Source organism: Anolis carolinensis, chromosome 2 (assembly GCF_035594765.1).
Source record: "Anolis carolinensis isolate JA03-04 chromosome 2, rAnoCar3.1.pri, whole genome shotgun sequence".
Lineage (NCBI taxonomy): Eukaryota > Metazoa > Chordata > Lepidosauria > Squamata > Dactyloidae > Anolis > Anolis carolinensis.
In genome coordinates this window covers 152,733,218-152,757,755 of record NC_085842.1, presented here as the reverse complement: position 1 = coordinate 152,757,755, position 24,538 = coordinate 152,733,218, and the positions used below count along the sequence as shown (strand labels likewise).

Below are 24,538 nucleotides of genomic sequence, written 5' to 3'. Positions count from 1 at the left end.
TGCCTACTGCCAAACACAAGACTGATATATAGAGTGGACATGGCCTGTTGTCCAATTTAGAAAAATAAGCATATATACCGATGGAGATTTAAATTGTTTGCTTTGTCATTAGTTGACTCTCTGTTGCATTCTAACTGCAAGCATTTACTCAGATGAGTTTTCAAATTTTATGCAGCCGAAGAGTTACATGGACATTTTATTGGGCTTTGTTATGGAAACAGATAATGACAGGGATCATATACTGCACACAAGTGGAACTTGCTGTGTTGTTTCTTTCAATGCCCCCCCCCCCCTCGATCAGTGTGTAGAGCAGTGGTTCTCTACCTGTAGGTCCACAGGTGTTTTGGGGTTTACCAGCTGTTAGAATTTCTGGGAGTTGAAGGCCAAAATATCCGGGGACTCACAGGTTGAGAATCACTGACATAGAGGGAAGCAATCATCTTCATATGCGTAATAAACATGCTGTCACTCAGCCCAAGTGGTTTCAGTTCATTGTTGATCTTTTGATTCGTATGACATGCAGCAAAATGTTTTTGTGTTTCTAACTTTTTTAAAATGATATAAATTTTCTTAATATTGTTTCTGTGGCAGAAAGGTGAGACTGAAAACCATATAACAAGCAACCAAACATCAGAGCACTACAGCCATCTGCAGGAACCTACATCTCATTCACCATGTACACAAAATCAGAGAATCATAGAGCTGGAAGAGACCACAAGGACCATCCAGTTGAATTTTCTGCCATGTAGAAAAAGTACATTCAAAGAACCCCAACAGATGGCCATCTAACTTCTACTTAAAAACCTCCAGAGAAGGAGACTCCACTAACTCTGAGGCAGCATGGCCAAACAGCTCTTTACGTCAATAAGTTTCTTCTTAATGTTTAGATGGAATATCTTTTTCTTCAATTTAATAATAAATAAATAAATAAATAACAACTGTATTTATATTCTTCCCTATCTCCCCGGGGGACTCAGAGCAGATTCCAACATACAAAAAGGCAAAAATTCAATGCCTTACTGACAGAATAATCCAGAATAGCCCGTATATAAAAATTTGAATCTGTTGCTCCATGTCCTAGTTTCTAGAGCAGTAGAAAACAAGCTTTCCCTTCACTCTTGATGGGTTATAAAACAAGCACTAGTTAGATCCTGACTCATAGCTCTGTTGTTGTTTTCTACACACAGGAGGATTTAAATTATATATTCATAGAATAAGGGCATCCTATGGATCAGATCACTTGCCTTATCTTACTTTAATGTAGAGTGAAAAAAAGAATTCTCCATGGTACCCCAATAAATCTAGAAATGACATGGGTGGGAGAGTCCTCTTGGCAAAATTTCTGTTATTGATGTTTTAAAAGGTGTTTTTAGGATGTTTTTAAGATGTTTTTAAAAGATGTTTTAAGATGTTTTTAAATTGTTGATTTTAGCCGGTTCTTGTAAGCCGCCCCGAGCCCTAGTGGAGTGGCAGCATATAAGTTTGAAAAATAAATAAATAAAAATGCCTTCAGAAAGCAGATTCAGGGTGATAAAGAAATTCCATTTGTTTTAAAGTATGGTCCCAACTATAACTTTGCAGCTAGACTCCTAACTTTTCACTTAACATTTGGGAAAAAATTAAATGGTATACATTATAATTTATTGATTTGTTAAATATGGTTTATTTAGTGTGCAATTTGTTTATTTGGTTTATGATATTTTTTGTTTGAATGTGTATGTTATGTAATCTGTTTTTTAACTATTGTACGCTGCTTTGAATCCCACCCAGGGGAGAAAAGCAGGATAAAAATAAGTAGTAGTAGTAGTAGTAGTAGTAGTAGCAGTAGTAGTAGTAATAATAATAATAATAATTGATTAGTCACTGGTCAGGACTCACTTCACATTTTTGATAGCTATTAATCAAAACCAGACTTTCCCAGATTATGCTGGAAGTGTCTGCAATTGTAAGGTGCCCCCAGAAGGAGAAGTCTCCTTACCCCTTGTAAATCTTTGATTTTCCTTAGGCAAACAACAGCTAAAATTAAATTTAAAAACTAATCATAGATGGATCAATGCACACATGAACATTTCAGCAGAGAAGGGAGAATGTGATACAACCCAGAAATCTATTGGAAATATTTCAGTACTTGCTCCCGCTTTCTTTGCAATCAGAATCACACAGCGTCTCAGGAAAATCTGTTTCTTATTCATTAGCATAAGCTTCTGCTTTTCTCTCTGTGTCATCAATGGCTGCTTTAGATACTGCTAATCAAAAACCTCACACTGCATTGCTTTCCAAGCACTATTGAGCATCACCCTTCATTATGTTCCTACAAGTAGTCTGGAGAGTAGAAACCCTTTGCCTATCAAATACCTACATTTCTGTTCAAAGGGAATATAAAGACAAAGTGCACAAAAATAGAAATTTCTTCTCTAGCAGGAAGCACTTATATACTCATCCAGCCATTCCCCCCGCATTTTCTTGGAGCATGCATTCCTACACAATCCCAATCCCCTCAAAGACTCCTAAAACATTTTATGGATGGGAATGTCACCCTTGAGACATGTAGCCATCTCCTTTATCTTTTAAAAATGCATTAATATTCAATGTAAGCGCGGTCTTTAAAAATCAGGCGTAACAGCTCAATTTAAATCAATTACCTCAGAGTTCATGTATTATATTTTTCTCATTTTCTACAGAAGGGTAATGTTCGAAAATGTTAACGGTAAAATACTGAATTCAAACAAGGAGAAATGCTATGTTAGATCTAGCACATCCATTTTCTTCCTTGTAGAGATCTGGTGAGGATGCAAACTTTCATCACATTGTTAATATCTTTACTGGGCCAATCTGAAATTGAATCTAAGGTATAATTTCAATGATACCCACACAAATGGCAAGAACTATATCCAAAGTATTATGAGTTTGGATGCAAGGACTCAAGAGCGATCATCATGAGAAGAACTAAGTATCCTAAAATGAAAACTAATCTTGCCTGAGTTGTCCAATTGTTACAATGACAGCAGGATGTCTATAATGAAAGAGTAGCAATATTTTTGTAGAATAAAAAAAATATATGGGGGTTCTCGTTCAACTTGTTCTGTCTCCTTGACAAGTCACATCTTCAGGAATGGGATACTGGCATTTTTAAAAAAAAAACAGATTGTTGCTTACCTGGAATGTTATGTATTGTTATTGCTAAGATGAGCAGCATGATTCGCCTCCAACTGCAGCTTGCTGGGACTGGAGTATTGTCTTTGAAAGTCTGGGATGGAGTAGGAGCATCTTGCTGGCCGCCTCCAGCACCTTTCCTTCTTTGATAAGGTTCCCCATTTTCACTTTTGTCTGCAGCAGAAAGAAAAGAAACAAAATTTGCATTCACTCTTGGAGAAGTCTAAAAACAGAGTGGTTGGGAAACTACTGATGACAGGCATGAGCAAGAAGATTTCAGTTAGCATTATTGATTTTTTACTTTGAAGGTAAGTACATGAAATATGTGCCTCACAGGTCACAGCCTATCAAATTTAGCCATTAAAGCAAGGGTAGATAGTCATAGTCACTGTACACACGAAAGACTGTAGGCTTGCTCAAAATCACAAAGGGACTTCTGATAAAGCATGCACCTAAATTACATCTCTCATAAATGAGCAATTGTAAATGAAGCCCCTTGCACATTAGGACAATCAGCTTTTGATGGAGAAGAAAAGCGCTGGTAGCAGGGAGAGGTTTGGCATGTTCAGTAGGGGTCTGAAGATCCACTCTTTTTAACTTGTTTTTAATGGTAACAACTTGAACCTCTGCAAAAGAAAGCCAGATGGTAAAAAAAAAAACATGGGCTGCTGGGTTGGCAATAAAGAGACATGCTGCTCTTCTGAATGTCTCCTTACCACAGGGCTGTTAAATGAAGAAATATTCATTTTTGTTGAGTGACTGAAAACTTTAAAAATTGACATGCTTTCATAAAGTTAAAACAGTTGAGTAAAATTGCGATTTTGGATAATCAGACCCAAAATGAAGGCATATGGTACATAAACCATTTCCTAGGTTATATTTCCCTAAAGAAGAGTGCACATTTCTATAAGTAGAAAGAGCAATAATGTAAGTTTGGTAGAACATGTTTAATAGAATTCCAGCACAACCTATAATCCAGAAATCAATCCATGTAATATCACCCACTTCACCACAGTGGGGTAGAGTAAATCTCCTATTTTTGCAGACCTATATGGGAAAGTATCCATTATGTAGAACAAAAACACATAAAGCCAAACACCCCAGCCTCTACAACATAAATGCTCCGAAGGACTTCAGTGCATTACTCTGGAACAGGGCAGCACAACCTATGACTCACCAAACAGACCACAGACCACCAGTTGTGTGTCATAGCCTGGCTTTGCAGTCAGGGGGAAACAGCAAAACTATGATTTTTCTAGTCACAAATTTATCCATGAGCAGTCTTTGTTGCTGGGCCTTATGTGGCTTCATGGAACACCTATTGACTTAACTTAATAACAGATACAGACTATTCTGCAACCTCCAAAAATATTTTCAGAATACAGCATTTAATATAAGGCAGGGCTGTGCAATTTTGGTCAATGGGCCAGATGAAGCCTGCAGTGCCTCCTCAGCCAACCTGCTGTCTTCTCCATTTCCCATCATTTTGTCTTAACCACCTGTCCCCGGAGATCCAGTTATAATCTCCAACTAGTTGAACAGCATCTGGGATGGGGCATACCAATCAGGAGTAGGGAAAATGAAGATCTCTGAGTTTTGTGTGGCATGGGAAGTTTTCTCATCATGCAGTGCAAACAAAACTATCTGTCCATAGAAAAAGAAACTGCTTTCTTCCTGCCTGTGCAAATCACAATGTATTTTTGCTGAATGTTGAGACAGTCAGCAACTCTCTGACCATGCAATACAATAGCAAAGTGAGCTGCCTATCCAGAAATGAGACCATGCTCTGCTCCATGGGCAGTCTGTACTGTTTCTGTACTGCATTTTGTGTGAATCAGAATAAGGTGTGGACTCAAGAGAGATACAGAAAGAGAAAGAATGTCAGAGTAGAAATGGGGAAGTAAGAAAGTGTGTTTGCATATCATTTGTTGCTACTCATGTTGGTGCCTGAATGCACCCATTAGTGATATGTGAGCCATAATCACTTTCCCCCAAAGGTAGATGTCCATTCATTCCCCCCCTAGCTTGCTCGCTCACTCGCCCTCCTGCCCGTTCGTCTGTCTCTACACTCACTCCCCCACTTTTGCCTGCCCCCTTGCTTGCTTACCCACTCGCTTGCCTGTCACTCGCTATCCTACCCCTGCTTGCCAGCTTCCCCAACCCTCCTGCTCACCCACCCCCTGCTGCCACTCCCTCGCTCACCATCCCAGAGTGCCCAACTTCCCATCCCTGGTTTGGGCACTCCGTCTCTTAAAGGTTTGCCATCACTGGTATATAACAACATGCCTGATGTTTCACATTACATATATTCAAGGACATCTTGCTAAAATATTTCATAGTGTGAAGTTTGACAAAGTGATAATGGAACACAGAAAGATGAGGCTAGAAGGGCAAGAGAGCAAGGAATTAAGAGGAGGGGTTAACCTGTTTTGAACAGTTTGCTAGGAGTCTTTCTACTATCCTCTTTCCCTCTGACAAGTCTATTTGTTGAAAAGGTCTTTCTGATTTAAAATCCAGCAGAGACAAACCAAATGAAAATGGAGACAATAAAAAGGGCAAGACACACAACATTCTCAATTGCCATACAGAAATTCTTTCCATCTGCCCAGTAAAAGTTCGAAAAACCTGATAAATGACAGAGGTCAACGTCCTTGAACTTTACATAGGCAACAGCTGCATTCTAGTGGCAAAGAAGATCTGACATTTTAGATGCATTTTAAACTTTTTCCCCACCCAGTTTAATTTTCCTAGCTGAAAAGCAAGTGCCAGAAGTCATTTGAAGGTGGTTGTGAATTAATGTCAATTGCTTCCCATGCCATTTCCAAGCAAGTTAATACAAAACTTCATGTTGCACTTAATTTGGTGGCCATTACGAATCTGAAGCATATTAAAAATGCTTCTGCAAATGAGCATGCAAATTCAGCAGGGAAAGGGATGCATCTTGCCATCCGGAATAATAGTTCGGGGGTGGGGGGAGTAAGGGTAGCTTAAAACCATTCAAAAGTGCAGTAAAAAATCTGGTCTGATGAAGTTCTCGATTGAAGTCATTCAAAAATGCTTTGATCAATCAAGGATCATCATAAAATGGCAATTAAGCACATTGCTATATACAGCCACTCCAGGCATTATACAATTTTACATTTTGAAAAATGTCAATGGCATACTTTTAAAGGTTCCTTTGGCTCAAATGTTGAGACGGCTTTGTTCTGCACGAAATAGTGCAATTTAGCTCATTCTGCTGCTGTTGTGATCACATAATAAAATTCATAGCCAAAATAGAGCATACAAACCAGTACAACTGAGCCAGAACAAACGTTTTAAGTTTTATGCTCAGTGATCTTGAGAAGAGTCAGACCTGTTTTGCCAAAAAAGTAAGTGTGTTGGCATGTGCCTTCAAGCATTTCTGACTTAGACAACCCTGAGGCAAAAAGATCATGGGGTTTTATTTGCAAAATTTGTTCACAGAGGGTTGGCTTTGTCTTCCTCTGAGATTGAAAGAGTGTGACTTGTCCAAAAACACCTAGACGATTTCCATGATTGACCAGGGATTCAAACCACCACATAATGTTGGCTCTCTTTCAAAGAAAAGAATTGATTTTATAATTCTAGATCTAAAACATACTTTCCCATTAGATCTGAATATTAGACCGCCGTGCCCCAAAAGCGGTCTAATATCTGCTGGGCATCCTGACATTTAGTACCATCTGAAAAGTTATGGGTGTGAGATTGGGGCAGACAAATCAGAAATGAAAACTCAAGATTGCCACTAGGGGCCCCTGAAAACCACAGAAGGTTGATGAAAAGTGATTGAAAGACAAGTGTGCTATATAAAAAGTAGCAAACCTAGAGCAGAATCAAGGACCAGCATTTGTAGGAAACAAAGTATAACCTATCATCCTCTGTAACAACACAAAGAGACTTGAAGAGGGATCTCTGAAGCCTTGAAGATCACAAACTAAGGCTATGTCAACAGTAGATCTGCACACTGTTCCACAGAGACCTGTACAACACCAGAAAAATTAAGTAGATTACACAAATCAAAGCCTGGGGAACCAAACTGGTTTATCATTAATAATACAATACTATGTAAATATAGATGCTTAAATCCAGCATCAATTCAGAGGAGGCCCACTGAAATAAATGCATTTATTAGATGTAACTACATACTATTTATTTTAATTGGTTGGCCCTAAATTGGTTTGATTTATCCTATATTCCAAAAGGCGCGCACGCACACACACATATATATACACACACGCACAAAATATATATTGATTATTGGGTTTTAAATCTCTTTTTAAAATTTAAATATCTATATATATAAAAGAGTGATGGCATCACGGCAATTCACAAAACAACAAAAGTACAGGCCCCCCAACCTCAAAATTTGACAACACAACCCATCATCCACGCCTCAAGGTTGATACAACAAAAAGAAAAGAAAAATAAAGTCCTAATTAGAGGGAGAGCAATAATTTTTTTATCCAATTGCTGCCAGTTTAGAGGGCTAATCTCTGCCCACTTGGTTGCCTAGCAACCAAGGGACAGCCAGGTTTCAGTTAGGGGACAGGCAGATTTAGGCCTCACTTCTTCCACAGATTATCTAATTTACACTGGATTATATGGCAGTGTAGACTCAAGGCCCTTCCACACAGCTATATAACCCATTTATAATCTTGTATTATCTGCTTTGCACTGGATTATCTTGACTCCACACTACCATATCATCCACTTCAGTGTGCATTTTATACAGCTGTGAAAAAGGGGCCTCAGATAATCCAGTTCTGAGCAGATAATATAAGATTAGAAATATACAGTAGAGTCTCACTTATCCAACGTAAACAGGCCGGCAGGATAAGTGAATATGTTGGATAATAAGAAGGGATTCAGGAAAAGCCAATTAAACATCAAATTAGGTAATCGTTATACAAATTAAGCACCAAAACATCATATTATACAACAAATTTGACAGAAAAAGTAGTTCCATGCGCAGTAATGCTATGTAGTATTTACAGTAGAGTCTCACTTATCCAACACTTGCTTATCCAACGTCCTGGATTATCCAACGCATTTTTGTAGTCAATGCTTTCAATATATCGTGATATTTTGGTGCTAAATTCATAAATACAGTAATTACTATATAGCATTACTGTGTACTGAACTACTTTTTCTGACAAATTTGTTGTCTAACATGATGTTTTGGTGCTTAATTTGTAAAATCATAACTTAATTTGATATTTAATAGGGTTATCCTTAATTCCTCATTATCCAACATATTCGCTTATTCAACGTTCTGCCGGCCCGTTTATGTTGGATAAGTGAGACTCTACTGTACTGTATTTACAAATTTACCACTAAAATATCACAATGAATTTAAAACACTTGACTACAAAAACATTGATTATGAAAAGGCAGACTGCGTTGGATAATCCAGAACATTGTATAAGCGAATGTTGGATAAGTGAGATTCTTCTTTAATATGAAATAATTACTGGGATAGAATAATGCAGAACAATATAATCTCTAAAACCAGGACAGTAAATAAACAGGGGAATTCCACACAGGAAACAATCAGGGCCAGCTAACACCTCCCAACAAAGTATTCCCATCATCAAAGTCTGGCAAATCCTGTTTTCTCAGGGCCACAGACAGTAGAAGCACATAAAATATCGCAAACAACATCACTCTGAAAACAAGGGTATTCCAGACAGGAAACAATCAGGGCCAGCTAACACCTCCCAACAAAATATTCCCATCATCAAAGTCTGGAAAATCCTCTGTTTTCTCAGGGCCACAGACAGTAGAAGCACATAAAATATCGCAAACAACACCACTCTGAAAACAAGGGAATTCCAGACAGGAAACAATCAGGGCCAGCTAACACCTCCCAACAAAAAATTCACTCAGGGAGGAAACAGCCAGGCTTTAAAGCTGCAAGGCCATTACATCCTAATCATTTTTCCTAATTGCAGCATTCATACTTGCCTCCAACAAACAAAAAAAAAACCAATCAGAAATATTGTATATTCACAACCTTTAGGAAATAATATCCCCTGATGGCGCAGCGTGTTAAAGCGCTGAGCTGCTGAACTTCTGGACCGAAAGGCCACAGGTTTGAATTGGGGGAGCGGAGAGAGCCCCCACTGTTAGCCCCAGCTTCTGCCAACCCAGAAGTTCGAAAACATGCAAATGTGAGTGCATCAATAGGTACTGCTCCGGCGGGAAGGTAACGCCGCTCCATGTAGTCATCCCACATGACCTTGGAGGAGTCTACGGACAACTCCGGCTCTTCGGCTTAGAAATGGAGATGAGCACCAACCTCCAGAGTAAGACACGACTGGACTTAATGTCTGGGGAAAACCTTTACCCTTGACCTTAACTACCACCAATTCCTCAATACTTTATTTCCCATACCACCATACTTCGCCACAGCAACGCGTGGCCGGGCACAGCTAGTACTATATATACTTACTTTAAAACATTTAGCATTTTACAATTGCCTTGTAATATCCTTTATTCCCAAATCTACACATGCTCCCCAATCCCCCGACATCAGTCATACAACCTTAAAAAATACAGCTCCGCCAGTTCTATTACTTTCACATTCTAATTTCAGCAATTGCATATAATTATTATAATATATTTTGAGTTATTTATCCACAATCTTTCTTGATCATTTGGTGGTTTGAATTCATCATTGCTTTTACACATAAAGCTAGTAAATGGTTTCTATGTGTTATCAAACAGATCTTTCTTTATTTCTCCTATTGCTAATATTAATTTAGAGGGTAATTCTTCTGATAGGATCATAGCCCATATCTTATTTAATCAATTCTTTATTGATAAATTATCTAGTTTGTTCCTGGTTCTAACTATTTCAGGTCTTGCAGTACATAACATGAGTAATATAAGATTTTTATTTACCAAATCCTTAATCTTACTTTCAAGTACTTATTATCTAATTCTATGTTGTGTCTAACATTTTGTGGCAATTTAATCACACATTCCTTTAATGGTTCTGGTTCCATTTCCATCTTCAGTAATACTTTATATTTTTCCCCAGAAAAGATGTTCTTCATTAGTACATATTTCCTTTTCAAATGCTGATTGTTCTAGTTCAAATCCAGTATTTTGCTGTATAATGTAAATCTATCTTTCAGTTGCCTATATTTGTACCACTGTAGCTGAAGTCCTGCATCCATCAATTCATCTTGAGTTTTAAATCTGAATTTCTTTTCTATTATAAGCCCTAGATCTGATGTAACAATTACTGTCTTCTTTTTCTCACAATGTGTTCATTTCTGTTTCCACTTTGTCAGGCTTCACTTCTTGACTTTAGATCCATTTCTGCCTCTTAACCAGGTACCCAGCCTTAATATTTTTGTTCAGTATTTTGTGGCTATCTTACGACCACTATGGGTTTTTCTTGGAAGAATGTATTTCAGCTGAGGATTTCCTTTGTCTTCCTCTGAGGCTGAGAAAGTAGGACTTGCCCAAGATCACCCAGTGAATTTCCATGGGAGGGAAGGGATTTGAACCTGGTCCCAAGGTGTCCTTGTACAATACTCAAGTAACTACCATGATTACAATATTGATCATAATGATGCTTTAGATTATGTCCTTAGCTGAGCAATGCTGCTTCAACAAAGAGACAACCAATACATTCCAGCAACATAATCAGAATGAACAGATCTAATTTTTTACTTTAAAGCACCAGGTAAAGTGACCCAATTAAATTTGGATTAAATTAGGATTGCATCGTTTGCATACTAAATAGTTGCTGAAGCATGTGTTAGCAATTCAGTAGACCCATTTTTCTGTCCAGCATCATAATCAAACCATACTTCATACAGTAACTAAAACATCTGCATCACAAATATCCTCTTACAGTTTAACCAGAAGATTTCAATATAATACATATGATATATGAGTCTTTGAAGCATATCTATCTATCTATCTATCTATCTATCTATCTATCTATCTATCTATCTATCTAGATATATATATATATATATAGGAGTCTGGCCTCAAAGTATCTTTCCTTGATCCTTGTTTATTACTATACTGAAAATTAGGTTTTAATGGATCTGATGCAATATCATGAATTTCAGTTTTAAAATAATAAGTATAGACATCTCTGCAAATGTCTGTAATATTTTCAGTTATCCGTTTACAACCAGACAATCTTAAATGTTGACCTATTTATCTATCTATTAAAAAAACAACTGCTCAGTGACATATCAACTGAAGTTATTCCCAATATTTAGGAGGAATCTCTTTACCTATAGTGAATGCTTTTCAATACTATCCACTAATTCTTGTGTGTGTGTGTGTGTGTGTGTGTGTGTGTAAAATAAATAAAGAAATAAAGCCCATTTTATTTATTTTTATTTATAAAACTAGAGTGTATAACCATTGTATCTTGGATATAAAAAATATGGTTGTGCTCTGAAGTATTCTGTTACATTCTTCAAGGCAACTAAATTAAGAAAGCCATAAAAATCTAGTAATTCTTAGTCTACAGCTGATAGGTTACTAAATCTCATCTTTTTCTGAATTCCTCTCTCTAAAATGGTTTAATAAAAATCATAAGTTCATATTTTGCTGCAGTATGAAACACATATATTTCAGAAGAGGGGTGGAAATCACCTATATTAATAATTGTTTCTATTTCTCTTCTAAAAATTAACAGACTTTTAATTCTACATATATATTAGGGTAAGGTTTCATTAAGGTGGGAAATTTTAAAAGCATTATTTTTCCTTTCATTTTTTCCCATTTCTGTGAGCCTGACACTGCCCTACTAGACTCCTAATCCAGGGCCATGAAAAAAAAAACTTTTGCCCCTAAAGGCTGGGAATAATCTTTGACATCTATACTTATTTATTTATTTTGCATTACTTTGAACAATCTAGCATATTTTTAAAGGCAGGCTACCCGAGTTATGCTCAGTTGAAAAATTACATCTCAATGTTGTTGAGCAATCTTTTCAGCTTTCGAGAAGCACTTCTACGATCTGATGTCATGTATGAATCATATTATGGATGTAAAGTTGTTATCTGCCAAAGGAGAGTTTAAGTACAGACAGAGTGATGTATTCAGGCAAGCAACATTTATCTGCAGTGTCAAATTTAAGAATGGCTCCATGGCATGCGATATAAAATCTTCAGTTCAAATTGAAGGGGAAATATATTTAGACCATCACAGTTAATCTCTCTCTAACTTACACATTTACTACTGCTAAATGTCTAATGGTAAGAGATTCAGAAGTATCCCTTTTAATTTACCAGTATGCTACTTTGGGGGGAAACACGAGAAGGATATATCCCATATTACTGATTCTGATACTTTTTCTTAAGCAATGGGCACAATCATGTGATTTCTTCAATACGTAAAGCGTATATGTCAAACACAAATCCGGCCTGCCATGTCATTTTATGTGGCCTCCAGATGCTGGACTATAACTCCTGTATTCCCTATCATTAGGTACTATGACTAGAGGTGATGGGAGTTGGGATACATTAAAACCTGAAGGTTGCTGTCTGTTCTGTTTAGTCAGGACTGTGGGGTTTGGATTTAGATACAAAACTTGTGGGTATGATGTTTGACTTTAAAATATAATTTAACCTTTCCTCTGCCTCAGAACCACAAGTGCTGTTGGGGTGAAATTCCCATTATCCACAGTCTGCATGGAGGATAATCAAAAGTGATTGGAGCTGTCATTCAGTAACATCTGAGGACCTAACTGGGCAAAAAGTAAAGAACATTGACCACTATGTGTGGCCCTTGATGAAAATGAGTTTGACGCCCCTGATTTAAGAGATGAAACATTTTGATAAATTATAAATTTATTAACAAACTGCAGTGTGTTAATTAGAAAGGAGGGACCCCCAGAGCTTATTCTGTTATTCATAAAATATTGTCAACTTTAAATATTCATACAGTTGATTGTTATCCGAATATTTAATATTTGTTGTGCCAATATGAAGAAAAGGCCAAAACATATATAACTAAAATAATGTATTTTATTTTTATATTCTTATTTTTACTTTTATGGATATACAGTATATGCAATTACGTTGTTATGGTCTGTGGCACTTAATCAAAATCAGAAACCGAATTGCACAGATGGTCTCTAGTTTCATTATAGTTATTTTTCAACATATGAATCAAAACTAGTTAAAAGTAAAGAACACCAAAACGTGAAGATAATACACATGTGAATAAACAAAAGGTTTCACATTGGAACTCACAATGCAGAAAGCCTCAGAAGTTTCGTAGTTAGAGGAAGAAGAGAATAAGATTTACACTTGTAGCAACATCAAGATGAATGTCTATGAATGCAAACTGCATTTAAAAGTGCGCGCATTCATTACTCTAATTGTTAGCCCACCTTCCTTCATATTATTCCCTTTAATTTCCATTTTACATGCCCAAAATCAGCATGCTTAGGTCTCCCTGGGCTATTGTTGAAACCCGGTTCCTCTTTTTTTGTCGGACACGACTGGACATAACATCAGGGGAAACTTTTACCCTTACCTAAACCACAGTGTGATGTCTTGACCTAGCTTTTTTCCTCCTCTGCTTTACTTCCTTGTTTTAGTTCTCCCTTTGGTGTCGACTTTTCCATTTGTACTTAGTTTTAGGGGTGGAGCTTAAAACCTTCCTAGAGACCTGGCTCAGTTGGTTTAGCCCTTTTGCCTCAGAGCTTGCCTGAAAGGCTTTTCCCTCCCTTTTATCCTGTGCCAGAGTTTTAGAGGAGAATGAGAGAAATTGTCTGGGTTTCCTTGGCCTGTGGCAATCCAGATAGGCATTTCCTAGCCTGTACTTTACCATTATAGTTCAGAGTATTTACCACATAGTCATCATAGCCTAGAGCAGGGGTCCTCAAACTTTTTAATTGAAGGGCCGGTCCACAATCCTTCAGACAGTTGAGAGGCCGGATTGTCATTTGAAAAAAAAAAATACAAACAAATTCCGATGCACACTGCACATGTCTTATTTGTAGTGCAAAAACAACAACAAGAAGAACAATGAAAGAACAATACAATATTTAAAAATAAAAACAATTTTAACCCAACATACATTTATCAGGATTTCAATGCTTGTTGATTTTAATGATTGTTTTTATTGATGTTGGTGTTTTTTATTACGCCAATTTGCTAATGTGTATGTGTGTGTGTGTATAAGAAATCCCTTGGAAAGAAATCCTTGCAAAAGTTAGTTTGCAAAGAAAGATCTCTGCAAAAGAGCTCAGCTTTTGCAGAGGCTAAGCCACGCCTAAAACAAACAATGTATCTGTTTTAGCAGATGGCTGGGAATGTCAGTTGGGATCTGAGCTTGCTAGAGAGAGCATACAGAAATGGAGAAGGCTCTCTAATGGCTACGGTTAAGTAGCTGATTAATATGCTATGCTGTATATATATTGATGCTGATTGATTAGTTATTGATCTTATGCATCTACATGGACTTTGTAAGATTGCAGAACTGTTTGTTTATATTTCAACTCTACAAGTAAGAGTAAAGTTTCCTTCGTTCATTTAAATTCCTCTGCCTGGTCTGAGTTCTTTGCACATGGTGTTATCTGGACCAGTACTGCTTCCGCTACGCCACTCAATACTCTGCACCTGGCAACAGGTTATGGGCCCAGTTTAACCCAGTACAAACCAGTATAACCCATTATTTTTTGCAAAGACTTTAGGAGAGGAATCTATTTTTTAGACTTTACTTTTTGTGAGGCTGAACTCTGGAAGAATGGATCCAGGAGTGATCATTGCAGCATTCCCTATTGCCAGGTTGAATGGCGAGAACTACTCCGTGTGGAAGATTCGCATGGAGAGTTACCTGAGGAGGGAATCTCTGTGGGACTATGTTGTGAACCCACCACCACAGGAACCATCAGCGGAACAGCATAGGGCCTTGGACAAGGCAAAAGTAAGTCTCATCATCGGAGTGGACGATGACCACGTCATTCATGTCAGCAGTTTGCCCACTGCACATGACATTTGGAAGCGGCTGAAGGAAGTGCATGTCTCAGATTCTGCAGCAACAGTGGCTGTACTAGCGAGGAGGCTGTACAGGAAGCATCTCCAGAGAGGAGAGGAGCTGAGAGACCATCTGCAGACATTGCAAAGCTTATTTGTGGAGCTGGAGCAAAGAGGCTTCATGCTCACAGAAGCAAATAAGTGTTTTATTTTGTTATCCTCCATGGACGATTCTTTTGATGGAATTGTGAATTCCTTAGAATCACTCCCACAAGCGCAGCTGAACCTGCAGTACATTTCTTCACGTCTTCTTGCGGATTGGCAAAGAAGAAAGGATCAGCTTTTGGAGACCACGAGAGTGACCAGTCGGGTCCAACAAAGGCGTCCAGCTGGGGAGACAGCGGAGCAAGAAAGAGAGACAGTTTGTGCCGTGAGAAGGTGTTTTATTTGCAATTCTCCGAAGCACTTAAAGAAGAACTGTCCAAGACTACGGGTCAAGCCGAAGGAGGAGAAGCTTCATCAGAGGAAGGATCCTGCGCACGTAAGGGTTGTTCAAGCCAGCACAAGCCCAGAACTGAAAGGGGACTTTCAAATTGACTCAGGGTGTTCACAACATATTGTTAATGACAAGACTTTATTTACAATATTTAGTAAGCAGAATGGCTTTAGTGTGACACTTGCTGATGGGAAACACTACCCGGTTCAGGGAAAAGATGTTTTTGTTGAGGGTTTGGGAGAGACCTTGCAAAATGTGTATTATGTTCCAGAAATTGATTTTAATCTCATATCAGTGGTGAAACTGGATAGTGAGGGGTTTGATATCTTATTTTCGGGAGGTAAGGTTAAAATCCTGAAAGGGACAAAATTGTATGGAACAGGGTCAATACAGAAAGGTATGTATGTGCTAGATCCAAAGGATGCAAGTAATGTAAACTTAGTGAGCAAGAATACTCCATTGCATCACAGGTGCATCCATGAATTGCATAGAGTTTTAGGGCATCCAAGTTTTGGAGTGCTTTACAAGATGCAGGAGTACAGTGAAGGTCTGAAATTGGAAGACTGCAAACTTTTTCTAGATTGTACAGTTTGCAAAGGTACAAAAGCCCAGTCTGCACCAGTAAGTAAGAAAAGCTTAAGGAATTCAGAGAAGCCATGTCAATTGGTGCATGCAGATTTGATAGGTCCATTCCATCCTAGCAAAGGAGGGGCAATTTATTGTTTGTGTTTTCTTGATGACCATTCTAATTTTGCGTGGAGCTTTATGTTAAAGAATAAGAGTGAAGTTTTTGAAACATTTAAGAACTGGGTTGCTTATGTGAAAAGACAGTTCGGAGCTGATGTAATGGCCTTGCAGACAGACAGGGGAGGTGAATTTACATCACACAGTTTGCAAAGATTCTTGCAAAGTCAAGGAATCAAACACAGGAAAACGTGCCCATACCAAAGTGCTGAGAATGGTAAAATAGAGAGGTTTGTGAGGAAAATCCAAATGGTCAAGGACTCTCTTTTAAAAGACTCTGGACTTGCCAGGGACTTGTGGGGGGCGAGGCAATGATCACAGCAAATTATTTGATAGAATATGGTCTGAACCTATTCAAAATACCCCATATTTTCTGTTGTATGGCAAGAAGCCACCCTTAGGACATTTGAGAACATTTGGGACACAAGCGTGGGTTTTAGTGCCCAAAGCAATTAGGAGAAAGGGGCAGGAGAAGTCAAGGAAGCTAGTCATGGTGGGATATGCTCAAGGAGCAAAGGCATGGAGATTTTTAGACAGGGACGGATCTATAGTGATTTCCAGATCTGCAAATTTTGCCTGTCCACAAAGTTGGGACAAAATTCATGCAAACCATGAGGTGTTTCTCCCAATGTTAAATGAGGGAACTCTAGGGAAAACACAAGCCTCGGAGGAAAGTGCTAGTGCAGCAACTCCTATTTCTCCTCAACACACAAAGGGTCAAGAAACTAGAGAATTTAAGAAATCCGAGTCAGATGAGGATCAGGTGGAGAGTGACCAAGAAGATCCTGGGGAAGGCACAAGTCAAGGCACAGAACTCAGGAGATCCACAAGGGTTAGGAGAATTGGACATGTTAGACTCAAGTTCAATTAGTTTATGTAAATGACCTATGTTTTATTGCAAAGACTGATAAAGAGGTCAATTATTTTGCTGAGGACTTATGCAAAAGTGTAATTGGTCAGTTACTGTACATAAGTAATTACACACGTGTTGATGTTGCTTTCTGTATAAATTTCTTAAGCAGGTATGTAAGTAACCCGACCACAGCAGCATGGAACGGTCTCAAAGGGTTGTTAAGATATTTGAAAGAGACCCAGAATTTCTGTTTAGTTTTGAATCCTGGTGATTCTTTAATTTTAGAAGGCTATGATAGATAGTGACTTTGGAAACAGCCCTGATAGAAAATAACAACAGGAATGTTGTTTAAGCTAAGTGGCGCAGTCATTGACTGGAGATCTAAGAAACAAAGTTTTGTGACTCTGAGTTCGAGTGAAGCCGAATTTGGTGCTCTGTCTCAGGCTTAACAGAGTCATGTGTCCTAAAGCAGCTTTTGAAAGACCTGCTGATTCCGGTGGAGGAACTAATTAATATTTTTGAGGACAACCAAACATATATTTTAATGGCCACTCAGGCAAAGGGTAAAACAGAGAAGCAGATATTCTAACGAAGCCACTTGGGGCCCAAAAGCATAGTCAGTTCCAGAAAGACCTGGGAATTTTTGAATTTCAGTTATAAGATATTTCTTTACACAAGGAGGGGTATTACGCCAATTTGCTAATGTGTATGTGTGTGTGTCTATAAGAAATCCCTTGGAAAGAAATCCTTGCAAAAGTTAGTTTGCAAAGAAAGATCTCTGCAAAAGAGCTCAGCTTTTGCAGAGGCTAAGCCACACCTAAAACAAACAATGTATCTGTTTTAGCAGATGGCTGGGAATGTCAGTTGGGATCTGAGCTTGCTAGAGAGAGCATACAGAAATGGAGAAGGCTCTCTAATGGCTACGGTTAAGTAGCTGATTAATATGCTATGCTGTATATATATATTGATGCTGATTGATTAGTTATTGATCTTATGCATCTACATGGACTTTGTAAGATTGCAGAACTGTTTGTTTATATTTCAACTCTACAAGCAAGAGTAAAGTTTCCTTCGTTCATTTAAATTCCTCTGCCTGGTCTGAGTTCTTTGCACATGGTGTTATCTGGATGCTACTGATTCCGCTGCTACACTCTCACTTGGCAAAACTTTTTACTGGGATAATTGTTTTATTGCTTTGTTATTGTTATTTGTTTGTTTTATCGGGCCAGGCCCCATGTAAGCCGCCCCGAGTCCATTTGGGGAGATGGGGCGGGGTATAAAAATAAAATTATTATTATTATTATTATTATTATTATTATTATTATTATTATTATTATTATTCAATGGGAAGTGTGCTCCTGCTTCTGGCCAATGAGATAGTCAAGTTAATTAGGATTGTTGTTGTTGTTGTTATGTGCCTTCAAGTCATTTCAGACTTTGGGCGAGCCTAAGTCTAAAATGTATTTATTTATTATTTATTTATTTACTGCATTTATTTACTACATTTGTATTACAGCCTTCTCACCCCAAAGGGGACTCAGAGTGGCTTACAAATTATATGTACATACAATATATTATATTATTAGCATAGCACAATATTAGCATTATATATTACTATATTGAACTATACCACTATCCTGTAATATTATTAGTAATGTTATATGTAATATAGAATATATAATTAATATTATTATTATATGGTATTATTATTGGTGTTATATTGTATTACATTATAATATTATTGTCAATATTATATGTATATACAATATATTATATTATAAAACTGAGGGCAGGGGCCAGGTAAATGACCTTGGAGGGCCGCATCCAGCCCCCGGGCCTTAGTTTGGGGACCCCTGGCCTAGAGTACTATACCACCACTATAGCTTGTACCTTACCACCATAGCCTAATATTTACTATTACAGCATACTTCACCATAGTTCTATATTTTACTTAGTTCTGTATTGTATCAATAGCCAAGTTCTTTACTATATAGCTAATATAGCCAAGTATTTACCAGAAATATAGTCCTGTATCTTACCTTCAAAGCCAAGTATTTTACCAATGACTTACCACAATTATAGCCAAGTATTTTATTACCAGTGTAACTAAGTTCAACCAACAAACTCCGTCTTTGTCATATATTATTTGAGTCGCCTTTCAAGAACCCTGACTGAAGTTAACTATGCCTTTTGTTTCCAGTAAACTTGTTTTGGTTAACTTTAATTCTTGTCTCAAGAGTCTTTATTTAAAGAACTGAAGTACATCAGAGGGTAAAACGATAGCCACCGGGAATAGCCAGACATTATACAGTAGAGTCTCACTTATCCAAGCCTTGCTTATCCAAGCCTCTGGATAATCCAAGCCATTTTTGTAGTCAATGTTTTCAATATATCATGATATTTTGGTGCTAAATTCGTAAATACAGTAATTACAACATAACATTACTGCATTTTGAACTACTTTTTCTGTCAAATTTGTTGTGTAACATGATGTTTTGGTGCTTAATTTGTAAAATCATAACCTAATTTGATGTTTAATAGACTTTTCCTTAATCTCTCCTTATTATCCAAGATATTCGCTGATCCAAGCTTCTGCCGGCCCGTTTAGCTTGGATAAGTGAGACTCTACTGTAGTTTCTTTTAACCCTGGCGTGCCATCACACATAGTGTTCCTCAAGTCTTCCAGTACTGCCTGCTTATAAATGGTAAGCCCTTTTTTGTCTACAGGATGTACTGCAATCAAGCCTTTACTTTTGAAACCTGGAGGGAAGAATGTTAAATGAAAAAGCCTCGATATCAATATTCCATTAGAAGAAAGTTTTGCTCACACCCATATTTCCTTATGGCTTGCTACTCCTTTATTAAAAAAACATGTGTTGTATTTAGTGGCCACCCTTGGGATGTAACAGGTAAGCCATTTTAAATATACACTGTGGCGCAATATGTACTTGGAGAGTGAGGTTGCCATATTCTACCATAATTTCTGTGAAGGAGTTCAGACAGGAATTCAACAAGTTCGAAAGCACAGCTTCACCTATCAAATGAGGATAAATTCTGAAACTCATCAGATCAGAAAGACTTCTCTGCTTTCAAATTCCTGGAGTAATAACTGAACATAAAAATTAAAACACCAATCCCCACCAGAATAGAACCAAAGGGTATCTTTCCATTTTCTTCTGTATATAATTATACTGTACTTTAACCATTTTTATCCTGTGGAGGATAAAAACAGCAATCCTCGAATTATTCATACATTCTTGAACAACTAGAGGAACATAAGGACTTAATCCTAATTATTTATGAATATTTTTAGAAAGTCAGACAGAGCCTTTACAAAATAGACAAATAATAGTTCTCCAGAAATTGTCTCTGTCCCAGAAAACTTACTTATCATTACCTAGGAGTGATTTGTTGATCTAGGACATGGATAAGCAATATGCTGGATACTTGTCCTAAGTTACTTTGGGCAATCTACTCCTGGTCTCAGAGGAAGGCAAGCGGAGAAAACCCCTTTGAACAAATTATGCCCCCCCCCAAAAAAAAAACAACAACACCATGATAGGGTCACTTCAGGTTTCCCATAAATCGAAAATGACTTGAAGACACACAACAAGGAGTGAGGGAAGTTGCAATTGAATAAAATCTAGAAGACCATTTTTCCCTTTCTCCTGGTGAAAGCTATATCGTACAAACTAGAAAATGTTGTGGAATCAGAATTCCCTTCTCTAGGTAAAGTGGCAAAAGGTGAAAACCTATGAAAAGCCACAAGAAGCAGCAACTCTCTTTACTCTCTTTGCCACAATGCCACTTCTGGCCTTTTTGAATGCCCGAGCATGAAAACAGCAGTAGTGGCATTATCTCTTTGGCACTTCTCTTGAAAGGAGCAGCCAGAGAGGAAGAGGAGTTGGTGCTACTTTTTCATTCCCATGAGACAAACTAAGCTCCTGCCTTTTCTAATCAGAGAAGGGAATGCTTCCTTTAAGACTTCTTCTTCTTCTTCTTCATTCACACTGTTGTTTCCGACTCTTCGTGACCTCATGGACCAGTCCACGCCAGAGCTCCCTGTCGGCCATCACCACCCCCAGTTCCCTCAAGGTCAAGCCAGTCACTTCAAGGATACCATCCATCCATCTCACCCTTGGTTGGCCTCTCTTCCTTTTTCCTTCCATTTTTCCCAGCATCATGATCTTTTCCAAGCTTTCCTGTCTTCTCATGATCTGGCCAAAATATTTCATCTTTGCCTCTAATATCCTTCCCTCCAGTGAGCAGCCGGGCATTATTTCCCGGAGGATGAACTGGTTGGATCTTCTTGTGGTCCAAGGCACTCTCAGAATTTTCCTCCAACACCAAAGTTCAAAAGCATCTATCTTCCTTCGCTCAGCCTTCCATATGGTCCAGCTCTCGCAGCCATAGGTTACTATGGTGAATACCATTGTTTTCACTATGTGAGCCTTCGTTGCCAGTGTGATGGCTCTGCTTTTCACTATTTTATGGAGGTTGGCCATTGCTCTTCTCCCAAGAAGTAGACGTCTTCTGATTTCCTGGCGGCAGTCTGCATCTGCAGTGATCTTCGCGCCAAGAAATATAAAGTCTGTCATTGCCTCCACGTTTTCTCCCTCTATTTGCCAGTTATCAATTGGTCTGGTTGCCATAATCTTGGTTTTCTTGATGTTTAACTGCAGCCCGGCTTTTGCACTTTCTTCTTTCACCTTGGTGATAAGGCTCCTCAGCTCCTCCTCACTTTCAGCCATCAAGAGTGGCATCATCTGCATAACTAAGGTTGTTAATGTTTCTTCCAGCAATTTTAACTCCAGCCTTGGATTAATCAAGCCCCGCACATTGCATGATGTGTTCAGCATACAAGTTGAATAGGTAGGGTGAAAGTATGCAGCCCTGCCATACTCCTTTCCCAATCTTGAACCAATCTGTTGTTCCATGGTCTGTTCTTACTGTGGCTACTTGGTCTTTATACAGATTTCTCAGGAGACAGACAAGGTGACTTGGTATCCCCATACCAGCAAGCACATGCCACAGTTTATTATGATCCACACAATCGAAGGCTTTGGAATAGTCAATAAAGCAGAAATAGATGTTTTTCTGAAACTCCCTGGCTTCCTCCATTATCCAGCGGATATTGGCAATTTGGGCTCTCGTTCCTCTGCCTTTTCTGAACCCAGCTTGGACATCTGGCAACTCTCGTTCCATGTATTGTTGAAATCTGCCTTGCAAGATCTTGAGCATTACCTTACTGGCATGGGAAATAAGTGCCACTGTACGGAAGTTTGAGCATTATTTACCCTCAACTTATCCACGGTTCCTATCAAAATCCAAAATGTTGGCTCCAAAACCTGTCCTCAATGTATACATGAAGTTAAAATTACACAATTTTAATTTAAGCCTTCTGATCACTAGTCATACTTTTGAGATTCTCTGATGCCCCCTCATGGGAAGGTGACCACCTCATTCCGTTATACTACCATCTCACTTCCTTCCACTGTTTCTCACACTCTTTGCCTTCAGAATTATAATCCTTGTTCATTCAAAATGGAGAAAAGTGACACCAGTTTCCAATAAGAGAATAGGTAAATACTTTCACACATCTTTCAAACCAGCTTTTGGACATGAGAGCCTTTCCTCATCACCCAACACAGCTGTCCAAACCAAACCTGGTACATGGGAACAAAATGCAGCTGCCAGTCATTCAAAGCCATATGGACATTTTATTTGCTTTACTTGTTTTACTTAACAGCTCTATCTCATTTTCTGCCATACAACTCATATCCATATAAACACAAAGAGGTCTTACTGAAATTGAGCTGGAGATGAAAAGAAAAGATAATATACAGTTGTTGGAGAGTGGGAAAATATATTAGATGTAAGTATCTTCAAAACATCTATAAATTAAAATGAAAAAATCTTGGAGATAAGTATTACCAAAGATAAAGCAACATCACCCTTAATATCAATTTTGGCAGCTGTGATTTCTATCAGCCTTCAGGGAACATCATGCTTCTTATATAGCAAGTAGTATATTTCCACTGAAGTATGAATTAGGAAGATAAACTGAATTAAAACAAACAGACCAACAGACAAACACTGAATTAAGAGGAAAACTCAATTTGAACCTGGATTAGTAATACCACCATAATTCAGAACCAAATCTCTTAATAAATTATGTAGCTTCAACCTCTAGCTCTGGCTTGAGATGGAATTTGCCAAATCAATAACCTTAACTCTGGTTCTTTCGGGTCAATTGTGGGTTTTTTGTTTTGTTTTTCAGGCTGCATACCTTGTGGTAGTTGCATTTTTGACAGTGTGTGCACAACACCCCAGGGGTTACAGTGGCAGAAAGTTTACACCCTAGAGACCAACTAGAGAAGGTGACAGCTCAGATGGCTAGTCATTTAAAATGGGAATTGACCACATGAAATGCAAACAGAGTGGTGAGTAATAATTGCAATTGCAAAGGTTCAGTCAACTTTTTCTTAGTCCATCTGTCCCCTATCTTGTAGATGATTTGACAGCAGTCAAGTGTCAACACTATAAAATACAATGTATGGATGCCCTGATGCTCTAGGCCTCCTCACACTTAAGTATTTATTCACTTTAATCCACTTTAAATGCTGTGACAGCCTCTTGCAGAATTCTGGGGCTTGTAGTTTCAGGAGGCCCAGGGCTTCTCTGATGAGCAGTTTAAAGGCCCCTCCCTAATCTACAAACTTCCTTCCACCTGAGGGCAAAGTGTTATGATATCCCAGGGGAAAGTATTGCACTTTTTACAAGGCCAATCACCTTGACTCATTGCATCAACAACTGAGACTCTGATAGCACTCTTTAACTATTTTTCACTGTGGTAGCTTCTGCCCAAACAAGGTCAGAAGATTTGCCACGGGTCTGGTATGTTAAAGCAAGCTGAAGAGGGGAATGAGAAGGACGTTCTAATAAAAAAATCAACTGTTGATTTTATGGGTGTTTCCACTGGAAAGTCTTATGCTCATGGCTTGGCTTAGGTGGAGCAATGCCATTCAGCCTTTTATACTTCTTGTTGTTGAGCTTTCAAGTCCTTTTCAACTTATGGCAACCCCAAGGCAAACCTATAACCGGGTTTTCTTGACAAGAAGAGGTTTGCCATCATCTCCATTTTAGATTGAGTGATTGTGACTTGTTCAAGGTCACTCAGTGGATTCCATGGCTGAACAGGAATGGAACCCAGAGGGGGTCCACTGGCGAGGCCATTTAGGCAGTCGCCTGTGGTGCAATCATTCCAGGGGCACAGTTGAGGTGCCCCTGCATGCGCACGCCAGCCAA

At 38.4% G+C, this 24,538-nt stretch overlaps 1 protein-coding gene across 3 annotated transcripts in view; it reads right to left on the bottom strand.

Moving 5' to 3' along the window:
• The window catches only part of slc39a11 (solute carrier family 39 member 11), a 432,840-nt gene that overhangs the window by 164,598 nt on the left and 243,704 nt on the right, over positions 1-24,538 (bottom strand). For all 3 annotated transcript variants that reach the window (XM_062970859.1, XM_062970860.1, XM_062970861.1), the window contains one exon: positions 3,157-3,327. In XM_062970859.1, coding sequence (XP_062826929.1) covers positions 3,157-3,327 — 171 coding nt within the window. The remainder of the gene's footprint in view (positions 1-3,156; positions 3,328-24,538) is intronic.